Source organism: Chroicocephalus ridibundus, chromosome Z (assembly GCF_963924245.1).
Source record: "Chroicocephalus ridibundus chromosome Z, bChrRid1.1, whole genome shotgun sequence".
Classification (NCBI taxonomy): Eukaryota; Metazoa; Chordata; class Aves; order Charadriiformes; family Laridae; genus Chroicocephalus; species Chroicocephalus ridibundus.
Window position 1 is genome coordinate 60,062,897 of NC_086316.1, and position 17,729 is coordinate 60,080,625.

Genomic DNA, 17,729 nt, shown 5'->3' on the forward strand with positions numbered 1-17,729 from the left:
GAATGCAACATATAAATTGGTGATTAGATATAGATTAGCATCTTCTATATTTTGGGTTTGCTCTGCTGTGTGCTGCTGTTTCTGTAATCAGTAGTTGTGATGTCTGTGATTCACTTGGCCTTTCCCAGCAGTCAGTAAGTTGGGAGGGTGGTATTCAGCACAAAGGTTGCTGCAGCAGCTTCAGATTCAGTCATTGCAGGTTTTACATTGCTCTACAGCACACCATTCCCAGGATGCATTTTGGGGCAAGTGTTTTTCAATTCATAAAACACAGGGACTTGCCACCATTTTCAAGATTAATGGCTCTGGAATACAGCATAGCCGGGGAGCAGTGGTGGAGTTTAGCTCTAGGTTGCTGTGCAGTGCTCTGAACACAACTGTGTAGAGCTGCTCTGTCTCTGCTATTGTGTCATAAATCAGGGAAAGGAGAAGCAAACTGAGTTATAGCCAAGAACACACTTGATTTGGTTTCAAGACTCACATACAATAGAAAAGAAAGCCACTTTGTGAGCCAAATTCAGAGCTACTGTAATGGCTCCATTTTCCAGATTAGCTCATGACCTAGGAAAATGGGATCTGTTAAACATAAGAATAAATCTAAACTTGCTCTGCATTTAAAATACATGTTTGTTTTGCTGATGTAGTGCTAGTGCAGGAATAGACAGAAGAGGAGCCCCAAGATAGATGGGTTGCAGCTGGCTTTTTTTCTACCAATTATTTCTTATACTCCTGACATTCACTATTATCATTAATTCAGCAGATATGTTAAATCACAAGATAAATTGCAGCAATTAATACACTGCATAGAGACAAAGATGGAATAAAAGCAATAAAAACCAAAATGAACGTTTCACTTGATGTAGACCTCAGATATTTTGAGAAGTAAAAAAGATGTTTTGTAGGTTGTCAGGATGACAGCAGGATGGAGGGTGCACTCATTGCTTTTAATTTACAGTAGTATGGTTCACTTACATTAATAAATGGCACCTTAAAATAAATTATCGCTAGTGTTTTCCAGGACTGGCTACAAAGCAGAAGATGTTGCTGTTGTTTTACAACAGGTATAAAGCCAAGTTGATTTCATTTACCACAGAAGTGCCCTTTGTGCAGCTGAATCTCATAAAACACAAACCACAGCAGTGAAAAGCAGATTGTCTAAATATACCAGTGGTTCTGTGTATTTCTGGGACAGTTTCTAGTGATAACAAGAGACAGCACCTTGACTGCGCTGTCGTGAAAGATGAAAACCCCGTCCTGTGCCGCTTTCCCCATGGCACTGGCAGTTGCACGGCTGCCCAGAGAGTCAGATCAGTCACCGCTCTGACCAAAAACTAACTTAATCAAAAGGAAATAATTTTGTGACTTCTATATCAGATGATTTAATACTGTATTTTAAAATATTTAACAAAGAATATGATTCTACTGATTACAATGGGATGTGTACACAATACCCAAAACACAGGTATGATTTCTGATTGCCTCATTAACTCACTGTAAAGCTTTATTTCCTTCCCTTCCCAACTGAGATGTAAAATATGCCCCTATTGTTTAAGATTTGAAATTCCATAAGATCAAAAGTTGACATTTTCCAAGAATCAGTAAAAAGTAAATTTTAATACACTTTTACATCCTTTTCTGTTTGCATTCTTTAATCTTAAATTTTCATTCCCAGTTCTATTTTGGAATAAAATTTAACATTAAATTTTGGACAGCTTCTTTTTGTTGGAGGGAACTTTGCAGGGGGAAGATATGTTTATCCATAGCCTTACTTAAAAAAAGTAAAAGGGCATTCCAAGATCATTGACAACTCTGTCATTGATTTCACCTCTGTCTTCCAGGGGTAAAGATAGCAGGGCTAAATGAGGCTGTGGGGCAAGCCGGTATCATTTCAGAAACACAGAAATTTTGTAGGAGACCAGAAAAATCAGGTTCCCAAGTCTGCAGGTCAAAATGATTCACTGAGCTGTTGATAAAGGGTAAATGTAAGTCATGGGTTGACTGTATTTTTCATCTCGTACCGCGTAAGTACTTTAATATGAAAAGGGATTCTTTTTCCAAGAATGTATTTATGATCCACAGCAGGAAATCTTTAAATTCCAAAATCCACTATACATTTAACAGGTAAATACCACCTTTGAAGAGCTGCTTAATAGGCCATTTGGTACCGTGCTGTACCAGTTGTTTACTGACATCCAGACAGATTTAATTAACAATGTCTTTTGTCTGGAAAAATCAGTTAGCAAAGAAATATATCAGATTAATCCAGCGTCAGCTTTTTCATTAGCCAGGATTCCATTTTCTTCCAGTAACCTCTTTTGTCGTTTATCATTATTCTTATCTTCCATTCATCTTTTAATAAGTTATCGTTGAAAATTTTACTTGAAAATTTCTGCTGTATTGAAGCCAGACTAAAAGGCCAGGTAGTTACCCAAATAATATTTTTGTCTGTCTTAAGAGAAATTCTTAGGTTTCTTACAATTCTATCATTTCAATAGTCTGGTCATAACATACCAAACAATCAGGTGTTTTATTAAAAAACTGAACTGGTTTTACCGGTTTTCCAGTATTTCCTTTTGTTTTCTTCTCAGTGTATTTTAACAATGTTATTACCATGTCAGCACTCAGATGTACTCAAGATCATTTTCTCAGATGACGAATGTTTTTTCCTGTTGTTCTTTTTTCTTAGTCTCTTTCTATAATCATAAATTCTCTCTCTACTTCAGTGCTAAGGTTACTCACCTCAGACAGAAGTTTAAATACTGAGTATTTTTTCCCGTACATCTAGTTATGAGGCAAGGAAGATGAGTGTCAGTTTACATTTAACAGAAGTTAAGGATTGGTATAGTGCTCTGGAACAAGATGGAATTAGAAGCTGGGTACTGTAAAGGCTTTATGTATTGCACTGTATTATATTAGGAGACTCTTATTAAGAGTATTGAAATTAACTTGTAGAAAAAGTTAGTAATAGTAAGGAAGGCTATAAAATTCCTTAAAATACATATTCTCAGTGTAGATTTTTAATTCTACCTTCCTAGAGTATTCATAGAAAACTATTTCTTTGTATATCTAATCTTCTGTATGGTGATGGTGTCCCTGTTTGGTTCGCATAACTACCTTCATGAAGTTTTTGCAAAGAGACTTGAAATAGGCTTCTTCATCCCTATGTAAGAAAGTCTTACACCCTGCAAATATGGCCATTTTCCAGCATAACTAATCACATGCAAGAGGCTGAAATTCACAGTGTAAGATTATTTATGAAATCATTTATGTTTGTGAAAATATAAGACATCAATCAGGCTTAATTTAAATACGGGTATCATTTTTCATCTCCTAGAAGCTGCAGACTCCCACGTACAATACTTCTTATTTCTCTACATTTTATGACTTTTTCTTTCACAGGATGGAGTTTCAGCATGGGCTCTGCCTACCAGTTCCACAGCTGGCGAGTATTTGTGATCGTCTGTGCATTGCCCTGTGTGTCTTCTGTGGTAGCCCTCACCTTTATGCCAGAAAGCCCGCGGTTCCTGCTGGAGGTAAAACTTTCCAAACGGTTTTTAGATTCCGGTCAAAATTATTGCTGTGTTAACCTCTATATAACAGGCATTAAGATTGGTCAGTAACTATAGTGAGTATCTTAATCTGTACCTATGTTTTGTTTAAATGTTTTGATCAAATGTTTAGGTTGGAAAACATGATGAAGCTTGGATGATACTCAAGCAAATTCATGACACAAACATGCGAGCTCGTGGTCAGCCTGAGAAAGTCTTCACAGTAAGTATTGGTTTTAAAGCCAATCGCGTAGCGCATCAGCAAGCTTGCTGACTGGCAAGGTCTGGAGGGCTTAAGCAATCAATATTAATACTCCGCATGACAAAGCCAATCATTTGCACTCTAAATACCTAAATATAAGAACATAATTCCTACTGCAATTGTTATATATAAAGCAGATGTTAAGATATCAGCCTTTGGCCAGCATATTCTTGAGCGTATGAACCCACAGTGTGATCATTTTCTCTGGTGTACCAAGATACTTGATAGTCTCAATCTGTATTTTATTTATTAAGTTTACTTCACCCTTAATAATAACAGTAGGCACATAGAAGTCCAAATTAGTTGGCTAATGTGTCTTTGAAGCTTTTGAATTTTTTTTTTCATTTTTATCAGTTAAAAAATTTTTTTTTTTAAACTCATTTTCACTCCTGTGAAATAGTAATTTCAGGCATTTAATTTTCTCAAAATATCTTAGAAGCTCAACTGTATCTTGTTGACTTGCAGATCTAACGATAAGGCTATATTCAAAGTGTTGATGTGTTGTTTCTATTTGAAGGAGAAATTGGCAATTCAGATGTGGGAATTTTCTATGGCATCTTCCTTATTTATGAAGGATACACACAACAATTTTGGCTTCCTGGATACAGTAGGACCAAACAGCAGAAGGCATTGTCTTACTTTGAAATCCAGTCTGCCTTTACAGCTTGTGCTGTGCCATGGGACTGCTGGCACTCTGCTCCCTCTCAGAGACATATGTAGGATGATTTTCCTCTTCCAGAGGCTTTCTTCTTACTTTAATGCACATAACTCAATTACAAAATCCTCTTAAAGGTTCTGCATTTGCAGGCAGTCTTGAGGAATGACCATCTGACCATATAACTTTATTCCACTGAGACTTGCAGTTTATTGCCTTGGATGTAGTTTCCGTTGCCTCCATTTATGTTTTTTCCACAAAGAAGCTCAAGAGCTTCTATATTTAGCCTGAAAGAAGGCTGGTTAGCACATGTATCCTGTTAAATCCACATTTATTGATACACTGGTGACCCGTCCCTAATCCTGTCTAACTTAATATTTTATTTTCTGATTTCATTTACAAGTTAAGGGATTTGCCTCACACCATACAGCTAGGGTGTAATTTCACAACTGGCTCTTGCTGATCTGAGCTGCTTTCAGACAGAGTATGCCTGCCTCTGGTCACTTTTTGTTTTTCTTCTGCCAGTGTTGATATTCATTGGCCAATTGTACAGTCAGCCAGAGCACAGACCCTGTCTATGCCATAGCACAACCCTTACAGTGTTGGTTTAGGCACAAGGAAGAAGACAGAAATGTGCTGGGTTAAAAGGTGGGAGGAAGGATCGGCCACTGCCTCACATCAGTTTGACGTAATCATAATCACATCCTAAAGCAACCATGGAGAAGAGAACAAAGCACATGCTTGTTGGTTCCGGTTCTTCTGATCTAACAAGTCTTTCTCTCTACGGTTATTAAAATGTGACACTGAACTGTGTTGAACTCAGCACTTTATTTATAGCTAATTTTATTAATTGGTCAGCCATGAATAGGCCATGAATAATGAAAAACCACCACTTTCTTGGGATTTTTGGCAGCTTCTGCCATGAACATTGGGAAAACTCAACTCCAGATATTGAGGAGTTGAAGGATTAGAAATTCTGTACTGTATGCCAAGGTTACACGTGTAAGTCCCTATTTTGAGCTTGCATTAATGTGATTAGAAAATACACCAATGTCTCCTCATTGGCCAATATCAGCACTTCATTATATAAAACCCAGAAAGCAAAGAACTTAGGCATAATTTGTTTGGAACATCCTTTTAGTCTCTCTTTTTTTATATATAAGTTAAGTTAGTCCTGGATATTGGGACATTTTGTCTGAGTAATTTATTCACATAACTCTCCTAAACCCTGTTGCTTCATTCATTCTATCACTTAGTTACTATTTTCCTCCACTTCATGTCACTAGTTACATCAGATACACTCTGATAGCATGTTTTCTAACACTACAGCTGATGTAACATTTTCTCCATTACTGCTGTAGTTTTAGTGTGCTTTCCTTTTATATGTTTTCCTAATTATATTGATGTCATCTTTTCCTAGAAGCTTTTTCCACAAGTCGTGTTTATTTTTGTTACTCATATTACTGAAGATTTGATCTTCAAACCTTTAGAAGACAGAACGCATCAGATGAGGAACAGTTTGTTTTAGAGTTAGGAAGTCCAAAAAAGGGTTGTATTCTAGTTATTGACTGCGGACGTGATGGCTCTTAATACTTTTGAAAACCTTTCCTGAAAGCAGTGACACTAACAGAGATGGTAGTAAGTCAATAGTATTTTCTGTTACGTGACTACCCAAGTTAAATGTTTAGGTACATTCTTAATTACCTTCCTAGGTCCTTAAAATATACATTCATTAGATCTGTTGGTTTAAATGTTTAAGTAAAAAAAAAGAACCTTTGTATCGTTAAAACCAAAATTCTCTCCACTCTTTCATTGCCATGTATTAAATAGTCTTTTTTTTCTGCAAACGTTTTTCCTTTGCAGCGTGTCTTGATTTTGTAAAATTTAAAGCATTGCATATTTCTAGCCATTGCTTTTAAACAGAAGTTCTATTTTCATTAAAATAGGTATTCTTTATTGTTTTTTCTTTCATTCTTCATATACTGACAGCTGAATTTGCATGGTCCAGATGGACCATTGTGCTGATTCAATAGGACTTTTCTTATGTTAAAGAACCATCAAGGCCAGGGGCTTTTTGTCCACAGTCACATGCAGTGGTCCTAGGATATATACATGTTTCCCCTAACCTCCACTGCTCCAAACCAGTCAGGTGGCCAGGACAGTGAAAAGGCTGCTCCTGAGCCTACAAGAGAGCCTCCTGAGCCTCCTGGTTTCTACAGCATGATTCAAAAAGCATGCCCTTTCTGCCCGGAGGTGTGGCATGTGAGGATGCCTGTATGTATGAGGTTTTGCATAATCTTGGAGGACTCAACTCAGTCTTTTGTATAACATGTTTCATAAAAGGAGCTTAAGTAAAGCTTAAAATCAATGGAATGATGCAGACAGGATTATTGCTATTGGGAAGGCTAAGACGCGAAGGGTACAGGGTTTTGATATAGTCATGATTTGGCAAGATAGTGAGCTGCAGTATTTCAAAAATGAGTGTTGTTACAGGTAAAACTGTCTATAACAAAAGTGAACTTTTTGTTCTTGTTTGCGGGATGAGGCTACTGGTGCATCTTAAACAGCATACATCTGTAAAAGCAGTGGGCCAAAAACTAGAGCTTTACTATCAATACTGCTATTCCCTGGTGCCCTGTAATCCACTATGATACATCAATGGGTGGTGGTGTCCTCATTCTGTTAAGAAGTAACACAAGCTATTGCTAGCTTCAGAAACTGTGGCTAAACACTGAACACACATTCTCTTGCTCTCTCTCTCCTTGTGTGTCTCTCCCTTTCCCCATTTTATTTATTTTCTTTCCATTCTCTATTTGTCTTCTTTTTAAATAAACTGTGGATGAATACCCTGCCTTTTGTGATACTCCTGTAAATGTGGGACCAGAGTGGAAGCCAAAACCAAAACCATACAATGGTACAAGTTTGTCAGGTCTTGTGTCTGGAAAGACCATATAACACATTCTTGTTCTGCTACACAGGAGAGTGCAAGTGAAAATGATCGTTGTAGGCAACATCACATTCTCTGTCACTGGTAATTCTGTATTTTTGCCAATGTCTGTTTATCTCATTTCACTTTAGATGAAGTAGATGATTGCTCCTAACAGCAATAACATGCGTGGTTCCAGATCATTTCACCTAACTTTTTCTCTGTTCATTAAAAAGGATAGTTACAGTCAACATCCAAAAGACAAAGAGAGTTCCCTGTCTAGCACTACAGGAAATAAGAACAAAGAAAAATGTTATCCAACTATTAATTCTTGACATTTCAAGTATACTTCTGTTTTCATTACTGTATCTTTAATCAATAGAATTTCAACAATGTTGTGATAGCAAGTCAGAAACAACTTGATAGCAAACTCTGGGCATGGTTAACTGAAGGTTTAAATTATGTTTTATCCTTGTGGCATTAGCGGTATGTACAGCAACACTCTAGCAGAACCTGACAGTAACAGCTTGTTTCAGTCAGAGCAGATGGATTTCCTGCATGCTTTGAAAGTAGAGCTTTTCCAATGCAGTTACATCCATAATGAACTTTGGCATTATAGCGTGCTACTATTCCTTTATATTTCTAAAGCATTTCTAGTGTAGACACAGGTTTAATATCTGCTCATTTTTAGTTTATAGGATTTATGAAAACCTTCCAATAGTCCTTGACAGGCATTTAATGATTCAAGAAAATGCCAATGTTTGCTGTTCTGTTTTTATTTCCAGGTTAACAGAATCAAAACTCCAAAGCAGATAGATGAGCTCATAGAAATAGAGAGCGATACAGGAACTTGGTACAGGAGGTGTTTTGTTAGAATTCGCACAGAGCTATATGGTGTAAGTAACAGCATCCCTGTTCATTCTGTAATTACCTTTCTTCTTTTTAATTAGCCTGCAAAAATGGGATGGATTGATTGAGCTCATGCTGGTAATAGCTGCAGTGCTACATTTTCCATGCAACTGGGAGATTCAGGAACCAGTGTAAGGTTCTGGTTTCCTGACCCAGAAGAGGTGCAGGTGAATCACAGAGGTTCGTCCCAGCATCTGAGGAGGAAAATGCTGCATTGGTCTCCACACAAGTGATGGCTAATAGTTCCATAGCCATATTCCCAAGCACCACAGTATACTATGTACTGGGGATGTGTATCAATATACATACCTGTGGAAAGAGGTGACATATGATGAGATGAAAAATTATCATCAGGAACTTGAGGAGGCCTCATTACTTACAAATGGTGAAGTTGTGAATAAATTGTATAAATGAATGTTAATAAAACCTTTATAAAGCCTTGTATCTGCATGTAGTTTTAGGCATGTCAAGTATTTTACCAGAAAACTACATTAGCGCTGTTTCAGAGAGTTTTATACAAGCTCACTGGGCCGTTGCTCTGTATCTTTTTTCCTTTTTTGCAAAACCAAAATCATGCAGTGTCTTTGAACCTTGTAAAGAAAATTGAGAAAAGTTTCATTAATTAAAAAAATTTTTTAAAAAGTCAAAAATAGCTTTTCACAGCTGTTAAAATTCTGGCATCTTAAAGCTCTCCACAGCTATAATGAAGTATTGAAAACCAAGGTTTGTCACAAAATTGCTTTGCTTGGAAAAATGGCATTTTCCCTATGAAAAAAAAAAATAATCGAGAAAGTGTCTACTTTTTAAGTGATTTGTCCAAAATTGGTGTAGTTGAAGACTGAAATGTTATGATTTGGCCTTGTTACTAAACCAGCTTTAAAGAAGCTTGGTTCTCTTATATCCTTGTTATCTCACTGGACTAGCCCCTGGCTCAGAGCGCCTTCCTTGTTGTGTGATGTGTGCTGAAACCTCCTAGGACAGACTGCCTCTTCTCTTCAAAAGCAGGAGATCATCTTGAGATAAAAGAGAAAGGAGAACATTATTCTCAGTCAGCTCTGCTGTAGCATGTCTGACCTGAGGGTAGTCTCAGCTTTTCCTGATATAGTATAGTACTTTACTAATGCCTAGCTGTGGTAGATTATGGTAGATCAAACTCTGAGTGAGTCCCTCTTGTATTATGGAATATACTCTGTCTAAACTTAAGCAGTGTAGTACTGGGAAGTGAGAAGAAAACATTTCTGACAAGATCTCTGATTTATTTGAGATAGTGAAATGAAGCTGCCTAGAGATTAGAAAAGTTTGAGGTGATCAGAGCAAGGATGAATTAACAGACACAGTCCACACCAGTGTATAAAAAATTTCATATGAACTGGCAATGTGTGCTTGCAGCCCAGATAGCCAATCATATCCTGGTCTGCATCAAAAGAAGTGTGGCCAGCGGATCAAGGGAGGTGATTCTGCCCCTCTACTCTACTCTGGTGAGACCCCACCTGGAGTACTGTGTCCAGCTCTGGAGCCCTCAGCACAGGAAAGACATGGACCTGTTGGAGTGGGTCCGGAGGACGGTCACAAAAATGATCAGAGGGCTGGAGCACTTATGCTATGATGACAGGCTGAGAGAGTTGGGGTTGTTCAGCCTGGAGAAGAGAAGGCTTCAGGGAGACTTTATTGTGGCCTTTAAATACTTACAGGAGGCTTATAAGAAAGCTGGAGAGAGACTTTTTACCAAGGCCTGTATTGACAGAAGAAGGGGTAAAAGTTTTAAACTGAAAGAGGGTAGATTTAGGTTAGATATCAGGAAGAAATTCTTTACTGTGAGGGTGGTGAGACACTGGAACAGGTTGTCCAGGGAAGCTGTGGTTGCCCCATCCCTGGAAGTGTTCAAGACCAGGCTGGATGAGGCTTTGAGTGACCTGGTCTAGAGGAAGATGTACCTGCTCATCACAGAGGGATTTTACTAGGTGATCTTTAAAGGTCCTTTCCAATCCAAATCATTCTATGATTCTATGAAAAGAAGACGAAAAGTCACAGAACACACACAACCTGGCAATAGCTGGAGATTAACATACTTATATGAGAAGTACAGCAATGATCAGTATCAAACAGTTGATCTGCTCTCTCTGATGCCCTGAAGAAGCAAGCTAATCAGAATCAAAAATTTTCTATAATTTAACAAAATTATTCAAAACACAATTTAAAATAAATGTTTTTCCTAATGATTTACAGATTTGGCTGACATTTATGAGATGCTTCAACTACCCGGTGAAGGATAACACTATCAAACTTACAGCTGTATGGTTCACCCTGTCTTTTGGGTAAGAATGGTTGAGATCTTAAAGCGATTTTTGCTAGGCTTGACAGACAGAAGAATCATCTGCATGAAAATTTCTGTCACTATAATTATCCTTTTTATTTGGAAAGGTTTTATTCAGTATCTTTCCACAAAATGTTACATTTATCAGTTAGTCTGTTCTTGGTTGCAAGCCTGAATCATCAAGAATATCTGCTTCTGAAAACTGGCATCTTCTGGTGTCAGCATCTTTCAATATTTTTATTTTATGGAGGATTTTGTTATGACGGAGCAACTGCTCCATCACATAACCAGCCGAGGGAGCTGCTCATCCTCACCTCGCACAGATTTCCGAACAAGTGAGATTGGCAACTGAGCTGTTTCTGTTTTTCACAGCTACTACGGCTTATCTGTCTGGTTTCCCGATGTCATTAAACATCTGCAGTCAGACGAGTATGCATCCCGAGTGAAACATTTCCGCAATGAGGAGGTTTCCCATTTCGTCTTCAACTTCACTCTGGAAAATCAGATTCACAGCAATGGAGAATACATCAATGACAGGTTTAGAGATTTCCTAGTATCCCAATTCCGCTGAAATAAACAAATACGTGTTTTAAAGCATGTCCTAATAATCTAATGTTTTTCTCCATTGGCTAATGATAAATGCATTTGTTTCTTTTTAATGGGAATTTATTTCTGTTCCTCAGTTCTTATAACTCGTGTAGCATGAGGAGAAGTGGACCTGTACATACCCTGGTGGTTCCTTTGTGAGATCCCTCATGCAAACCCAGCTTCCTTGTCATCCTGAAAATCAGACCAAAAAGCCTAAGTTAACGATACTTCCTTTCACAGTGGGATTCAAAGGTTTTCAGACCCAACATATGCCACATATTGTAGGGGGCTGGGGAAGGACATACTTTCATCTCCGTTGCCGTTTTTATTCCTATCGATGAAAGACGCTCCTGTGAAAATGCTGAACACTGAGAGTTTAGGATCTTATCACAGAAAAATAAAAGCTAAACGTTACTCTAAGTCAATAAAAAGTATGAACAGCTCTGAAATGTGAAACAACACGTTGGCAATGCCTTTTGTGTTTTTTAACTGAATCCAAATATATTAAGGCTCTATCTGGACTTTACAGATAACTAGATAACTTAGTGGAAAATTAAACACAGCTGGTTTAGGTATCTGCTTTCTCTTAAGAAATATATAGAACAACCATGTGAATGGTCTCCTGGAAGTCATGGTGCTAAGTAATTAATATTTCCATAGGAAAATCTGTATCTAAGTGAATAAAAGTAATGATTTTTGTAATATGGGGCTTTTAAAATTATTTTTATAAGAACTTGAGTTTTGACACAGTTAAATGTTTATGCATTGCAGACAAAAATAGCAGTTATCTCATTTTTAAACTAGCCATAGCTAGTTTAAAGAACTATTTACTGTCAGTAACTGACAGCACTCTGTCAATCAAGATCTTACCAATTTGAACTGAAAATTCTTGTAAAACACAAAATCTAACATTAATCTACACTAAAACACTAATTTACTCTTTCAGATGTGCAAATTTAATAGGCCTCTGGCAGTTACTTGAGATTCACAAAACATTTTCTCCGGAAGTATGAACTCGTTTGATATTCTTCCTTCACAAATGTTTCAATGCTCCGCTTACCCTCAATCTCAGTGTTTCCTTCATATTCTGTTTTAACTAGAAGATCCATAAATGCTTGACCTTTTACATAATTACATTTCTGTTGGGTTTTAATTCAAATCATTGCAACACCAATTTTAATATAGTCACAACATGTTTCCTGTCCAAAGATAAAAAGTGCATCAGAAGAATGTATGACATGTAGTCTGTCATTTCTGTTCCAACTGACTAATCTAATTGCTAAATTTTCTTTGTTCTCCTCTGGAATTAGGCTACATTTTAAAATGGAAAGTGCTATATGAAAAATGATAATGAGTTGACACTGAATGCCAGCCTGATTTTAATCAGAGTCTGTCACAAATGAGAAATGATATAGTAACTAAAACTAATGGGCTGAAAACACCATTCTTCTGACCAATACACAAACAGAATTAATTAGCTAGTAAGTCTTATCCTGTGATAAAAACAATTAGCTTTTGCTTTCCTTTCTCATAAAGATCTGATTCCAACAACTTTATTGGCATGAGAGTTTATTTCTACAATTTCGTAGGCAGAGTATTTTGTGTGTTCCTATTCCTGCTATCAGGCTTGTAATAAGAGAAATACTTAGCTAGTCACACCAGGTTTAATTAGAGCAGAGCCAGATCTGTGTTCAGAAGGCTTTGCCATTTTAACAGTTCTTACTGCCATATAATAATTAGAGCACTGCTTTTCAAACTGTTACCAGTTCGGGTGAAGTCTGCCAACAAAACTGCCCTTTTTTAGTTGTAGCTTTTTACTCGTGTTCATGGGAAATAAAAGACATCATAAAAATAATGATATATTCGTACATCTGTCATTTTTTTGTTAGCATAATGATGTTGTTTGGTAGAATTATACTAAAAAAAGTTTACAACGTTGTTTTAGTCTGGTAACATTGAGGTAGAAGGTTAGTGCTAGTAATACACTTTGTTATTGACTTTGTCTGTGAATGACTTGATTGACAGTCATGATCAAAGACCTGGCAGTTAAAAAAGAGAGTCAGTACAAAGAAGAATGGTCAGAAATAAGAAAAGCTACTGGTAAGTTGTTTATACCTGTTTTATGTGTGCAGTAGTTGCAATTGCATCCACAGACACAGGAGTAACAAACATATACTTCCAGTTAGATATCTAGCTGTATAACTAGCGGTGTAATTGTTGTGTTCATGTTAAACCACTTTGCAAAACTATTTTTAACACTTGGACGGGTATGTTTTGCATTTGAGCCTGACATGGTGCCCAGTGTGTTCCTCTAGAGAAATGAAGGTTCTTAAAAAACTATTTCTTTCCAGCTTGTTGTTACTAGCAGGTGTTTGTTTGTTTTAAGATACTGAGTTTCTGGAGCATAATGTCCCATTTTCCAACAATATTGTCAAATTAGAAGTAATAGTGATTTTACAAGACTATTGAAACCCTATTACAAGTTGTGGCTGGTAGCTATGTGAAGCTTTGTCTTATTAATCCTTTTTCTGAATGATAGTATTCTAGAATCAACTAATCATTATTTACATCTCCAGAATGCCTTCAAGGAATCATTATTACTGGAGTTGAGATTTTTTTAGACCTGTATAGCTGCATCAGCTTGACCTGTTGCTCTTTCTAGCCTATGAAGGCAGACTGACAAAAATTATTTATATCGTGCAGGTTTATTATGATGAAGTTTAAATCAGTAACCTTCGAAGATTCACTTTTTAAGAACTGTGTGTTTGAAGACATTACTTCACTGAACACATACTTCAGGAACTGTACTTTCGTGAATACCACCTTCTACAACACAGGTATTGCAAGAAAAAGCCCTGAACATCCATTATTCAGATGCGTGTTCTCATCTTCTATTTATAATTTCTGGATTTCTAATAAGACATACAAGAAGTCCTCTTGTCGGGAATAAGAAGCTATAAAAAGCAACAGGCCTCCATAATGTTATAATATAAAAGTCAAAGGATCACACCCACACTAGAGATATAACAGGCCTAATATTGTCTCAGATAATAATCTATTTTATTTTAATAATCTCTAAAGAGATTGGGTCTGGAGAGGAGACAATATATTTACTGTTTTACTGGTAGCTTTAGTGTATTTTTATTTAGTCTAAATGGGACTGGTGAAATACGTTGTTCATTGTGCTTGCTGTGGCATGGAAATCTGAGTTCAGGATTCAAACTACCTAATCTATAATCATTCCCACTCTCCTACATATTGTAACAAAAATAGGAATGCATATTTTCATATGTTTAAAAAGAGGTCTCTTTTTTTTTTCCAGTTTAATAAAACATAACTGAAAGTAGAACATGGCCAACTAAGCTTGTCGGAAAGATGGGGCACTTCCTACCACTTTCCTGTAACTCCAGCAGTCATAATACTAACAGAGTTAGGTTTCAGAGCAAGCAACGCCCAGCTTTCTTTGTGTGGAAGGAAGGTACTCTTGGTTCAGGGTTATAAGGCTGACAGGAGGGACAGAAAGAAAGAGTAAGTATAGGGAGAGATCTCTTTAATGGTATTGGAAGAAGAATGCTCTGAACAGGTTGCGTGTAGCAACTTATCCACGTTCAAGCTGAAGATCACAAGACCTTGTCAGAAATGAAAATTAGTTTAATATGAATTCTGTAGGAATTTTTCACTCTAAAGGAAGTCAAACCAAACTGAGCATGATTGCCAGTCTCATCTGAAAATCTGTCTGGTATGCAAATAGAACATCTGATACCAAGCAAGACCTAGTGATAGAAACTTGCAGATACCCAGTGCTTTTTATGCAAGGCCAGATGGTGCTGAAAGGCCTTAACCAAATACAGCCCAATCAGAGCTGATATACAGTAATATAACTTGCCTAATTCCAGGCCTTAGTCGCTCTTTTTCATGAGCTTTGCATATTTTTCTATTAAGATAAAAAGGTATCAAAATTAACAGCAATAACTAGTCCCATTTTACAAAGCAGTGAAAGCTCCAAGTTATTAAAGTTGCCTAAACTTGGAATGTTTTTAATCAAAAGCTGCACATGGAATCGGCTGTTAGCTGAAATGTTTCTTTTTCTTCTTTCCACAGATCTCGAGCAATATAAATTTGTTGACAGTGAATTGATAAATTGCACATTTTTCCACATCAGGACAGGATGCCAGATTTCTTTCGATGATGACTACAGTGCCTACTGGATTTACTTTGTTAATTTCCTGGGAACTTTGGCAGTGTTGCCAGGGAATATTGTGTCTGCTCTTCTGATGGATAGAATTGGACGGTTAACAATGCTAGGTAGGGTCTTCACTTTGAAAGTGGACCAATACAAAAACCTAAAGCTCTGCTGATAAAGTAGCATGTTCACTTTTTAAAGAATTTGGTTCAGAGAGATCAAAACATGCCTTCTGCAGATACTTCTTTTATGCGGCATCATAACTGTTGCTTTAAAAAGCCCCCGATTTAGAAACTCTAAGAACAAAGGGTTCTGTAACCAGTTCGTCATTGCTCTTCCATTCTGATATTACAAGACGCTTATTTAGGCATTTGGGATGAGATTTTGGAGGGTGCTGACCATTGGCTTGTCTTTGCTCCAGCCGAAAGGAAAGTGAGATGTCCTCAGCTAGTGGAGCAGCTCCTCAGAAGAGTCAGCAGTCCTTTGCCTGTTACCTGTTTTGCAAAGTAGCATAGTTGAAAGAGATCTCCTGTGGCTTACCTGCAATGACAAATCTGTTTTCCGTTTACTTATATAACTGTGTGGTGGTTCATTGTACTAATTTTCTAGGAGAATATATCTGTATAAATGTAATTCCCACTTGGTGTTTTTATTGCAACAATATATGAATGAGTGTCATGTAGGTGCAGGAGAAGATGAACAAGGAAGAATGTGGTTGGTTTTCCCCAGGCAGCTTGCTTTGGGAGTTCAGAGGGGGTTCCAGCTTAATACTTTATGATATATCCTAATATTTGAGGAGTTATGGGGCTTTTTTCTATGAGACCCTTAAAATGTTTGTCTGCCTGATTGGTCTTACCGGCAGAGGAGGTCTCTTTAGTTTTTAACTCAAATATATGGGTCGATTATTTAGTTACACTGTGTGTATAGAAACATTAGACAGAACAAAGAAAGGTCATTCTTTAAATACAGCTCCACTTCATGTTCATTTCACCCATCTCGTACTTAGGTGGTTCCATGGTTCTCTCTGGTATCAGCTGTTTTTTCCTGTGGTTTGGGACCAGCGAATCTATGATGATAGGTATGCTGTGCCTCTACAACGGCCTCACCATCTCGGCATGGAACTCTCTAGACGTTATTACTGTGGAGCTGTACCCTACAGACAGAAGGTATGTGCAGAGACACCTCCCCTAACCTCACTGACGCTATCTCTGTGTACCAGCAGAAATGGTAAACAGAAAAGGTTACGTATGAGCTTCACAGAGGTAGGGATGTTTAGAGTGGGCTGAATGAATAGTTAGTCTTATGAATAGTGAGGGGACAAAAGAGATTTTTTTGAGCTATTTGGTATGCATTTTGCATCAAATATCACCTAGTCAGGACAATACCATAAATGTGGTTTCATATGAAAAAAGAAGGTCTGACTGCTACTCTCATTTAAAACACAGCTAATGAGTAATATTTTTGAAAACGGTAATGGACTATTTCAGGTTTCCCCTAGTGCAACTGGCTATGAAGGCCGTAGTTGGTCCAAAACAGCAATATAGCTGCATTTGTCTTTTGGCTGTGAAACGGTGGGGACGATATTAAAAATCACTGTCTGGAGCTGAACATCATCTTCTGGGAGAGATTGTGGGCTTGAACCATGCTGAGCTCTTAATCAGTCTGCTACAAATTTGTATGCGGGGTCACTAGGAGTGTACATGCTCAACATTCAGTGAATACAAAAATGGCTCGGGCACTGCATCTGACTCTTCAGGGCTCTTGCAAGAAAGCTCAGGACAATTCTTCATGTCCTGCAAGCATTTCTGCTAGATGACACAGGGTGGGTTTTTTTCCTTACCAGGTACTTTTTAATGCTGATTTTATGTCACTTAATGCACAGAAAGAACAGTTGAGTCATATGCTGTTGTATGTTGAGTGTAAAAATGTAAAAGCCCCATTTTCTTGAATAGATTGGGATATTTCTTCCCCCTCTCCTCCTTAAACAAATTTTATCTAAAATTGCCCAGATTCCTGCCAAGGGACAGTGTGTTCTTTCTTCTGTCGCAGTGCTTTTCCTTATGTCATTCACTAGAAGCTTCAAATATGCTGAAACACATTTCCAGTTTATAAATGTATGATGCCTTGCTGGCAAGCTGAAGTTTTTGGGCAGAGGTGCAATTGGCTTTAGTATTGTCCATCAGGAGAGGAAGACTGTAGGCTGGCTTCTCTGTTTTCTTTTCATTGGCATTTTAAAAATATATGCTTCTTCGCACAAGAAATTGATGTCCGTTGCTGTGGTTGTATTGAATAACCATACTAGGCCACTTATGAATCCAAAGCACTAAGCTTTAATATTAAGCAC

The 17,729-nt window shown here is 37.4% G+C and overlaps 1 protein-coding gene across 1 annotated transcript in view; it reads left to right on the forward strand.

Moving 5' to 3' along the window:
- SV2C (synaptic vesicle glycoprotein 2C) overlaps positions 1-17,729 on the forward strand; it is a 118,905-nt gene that overhangs the window by 90,798 nt on the left and 10,378 nt on the right. The window contains exons 5-12 of the mRNA XM_063321190.1: positions 3,400-3,533; positions 3,682-3,771; positions 8,177-8,287; positions 10,527-10,615; positions 10,987-11,151; positions 13,906-14,039; positions 15,304-15,507; positions 16,392-16,551. Of these exons, the coding sequence (XP_063177260.1) occupies positions 3,400-3,533; positions 3,682-3,771; positions 8,177-8,287; positions 10,527-10,615; positions 10,987-11,151; positions 13,906-14,039; positions 15,304-15,507; positions 16,392-16,551 (1,087 nt within the window). The remainder of the gene's footprint in view (positions 1-3,399; positions 3,534-3,681; positions 3,772-8,176; positions 8,288-10,526; positions 10,616-10,986; positions 11,152-13,905; positions 14,040-15,303; positions 15,508-16,391; positions 16,552-17,729) is intronic.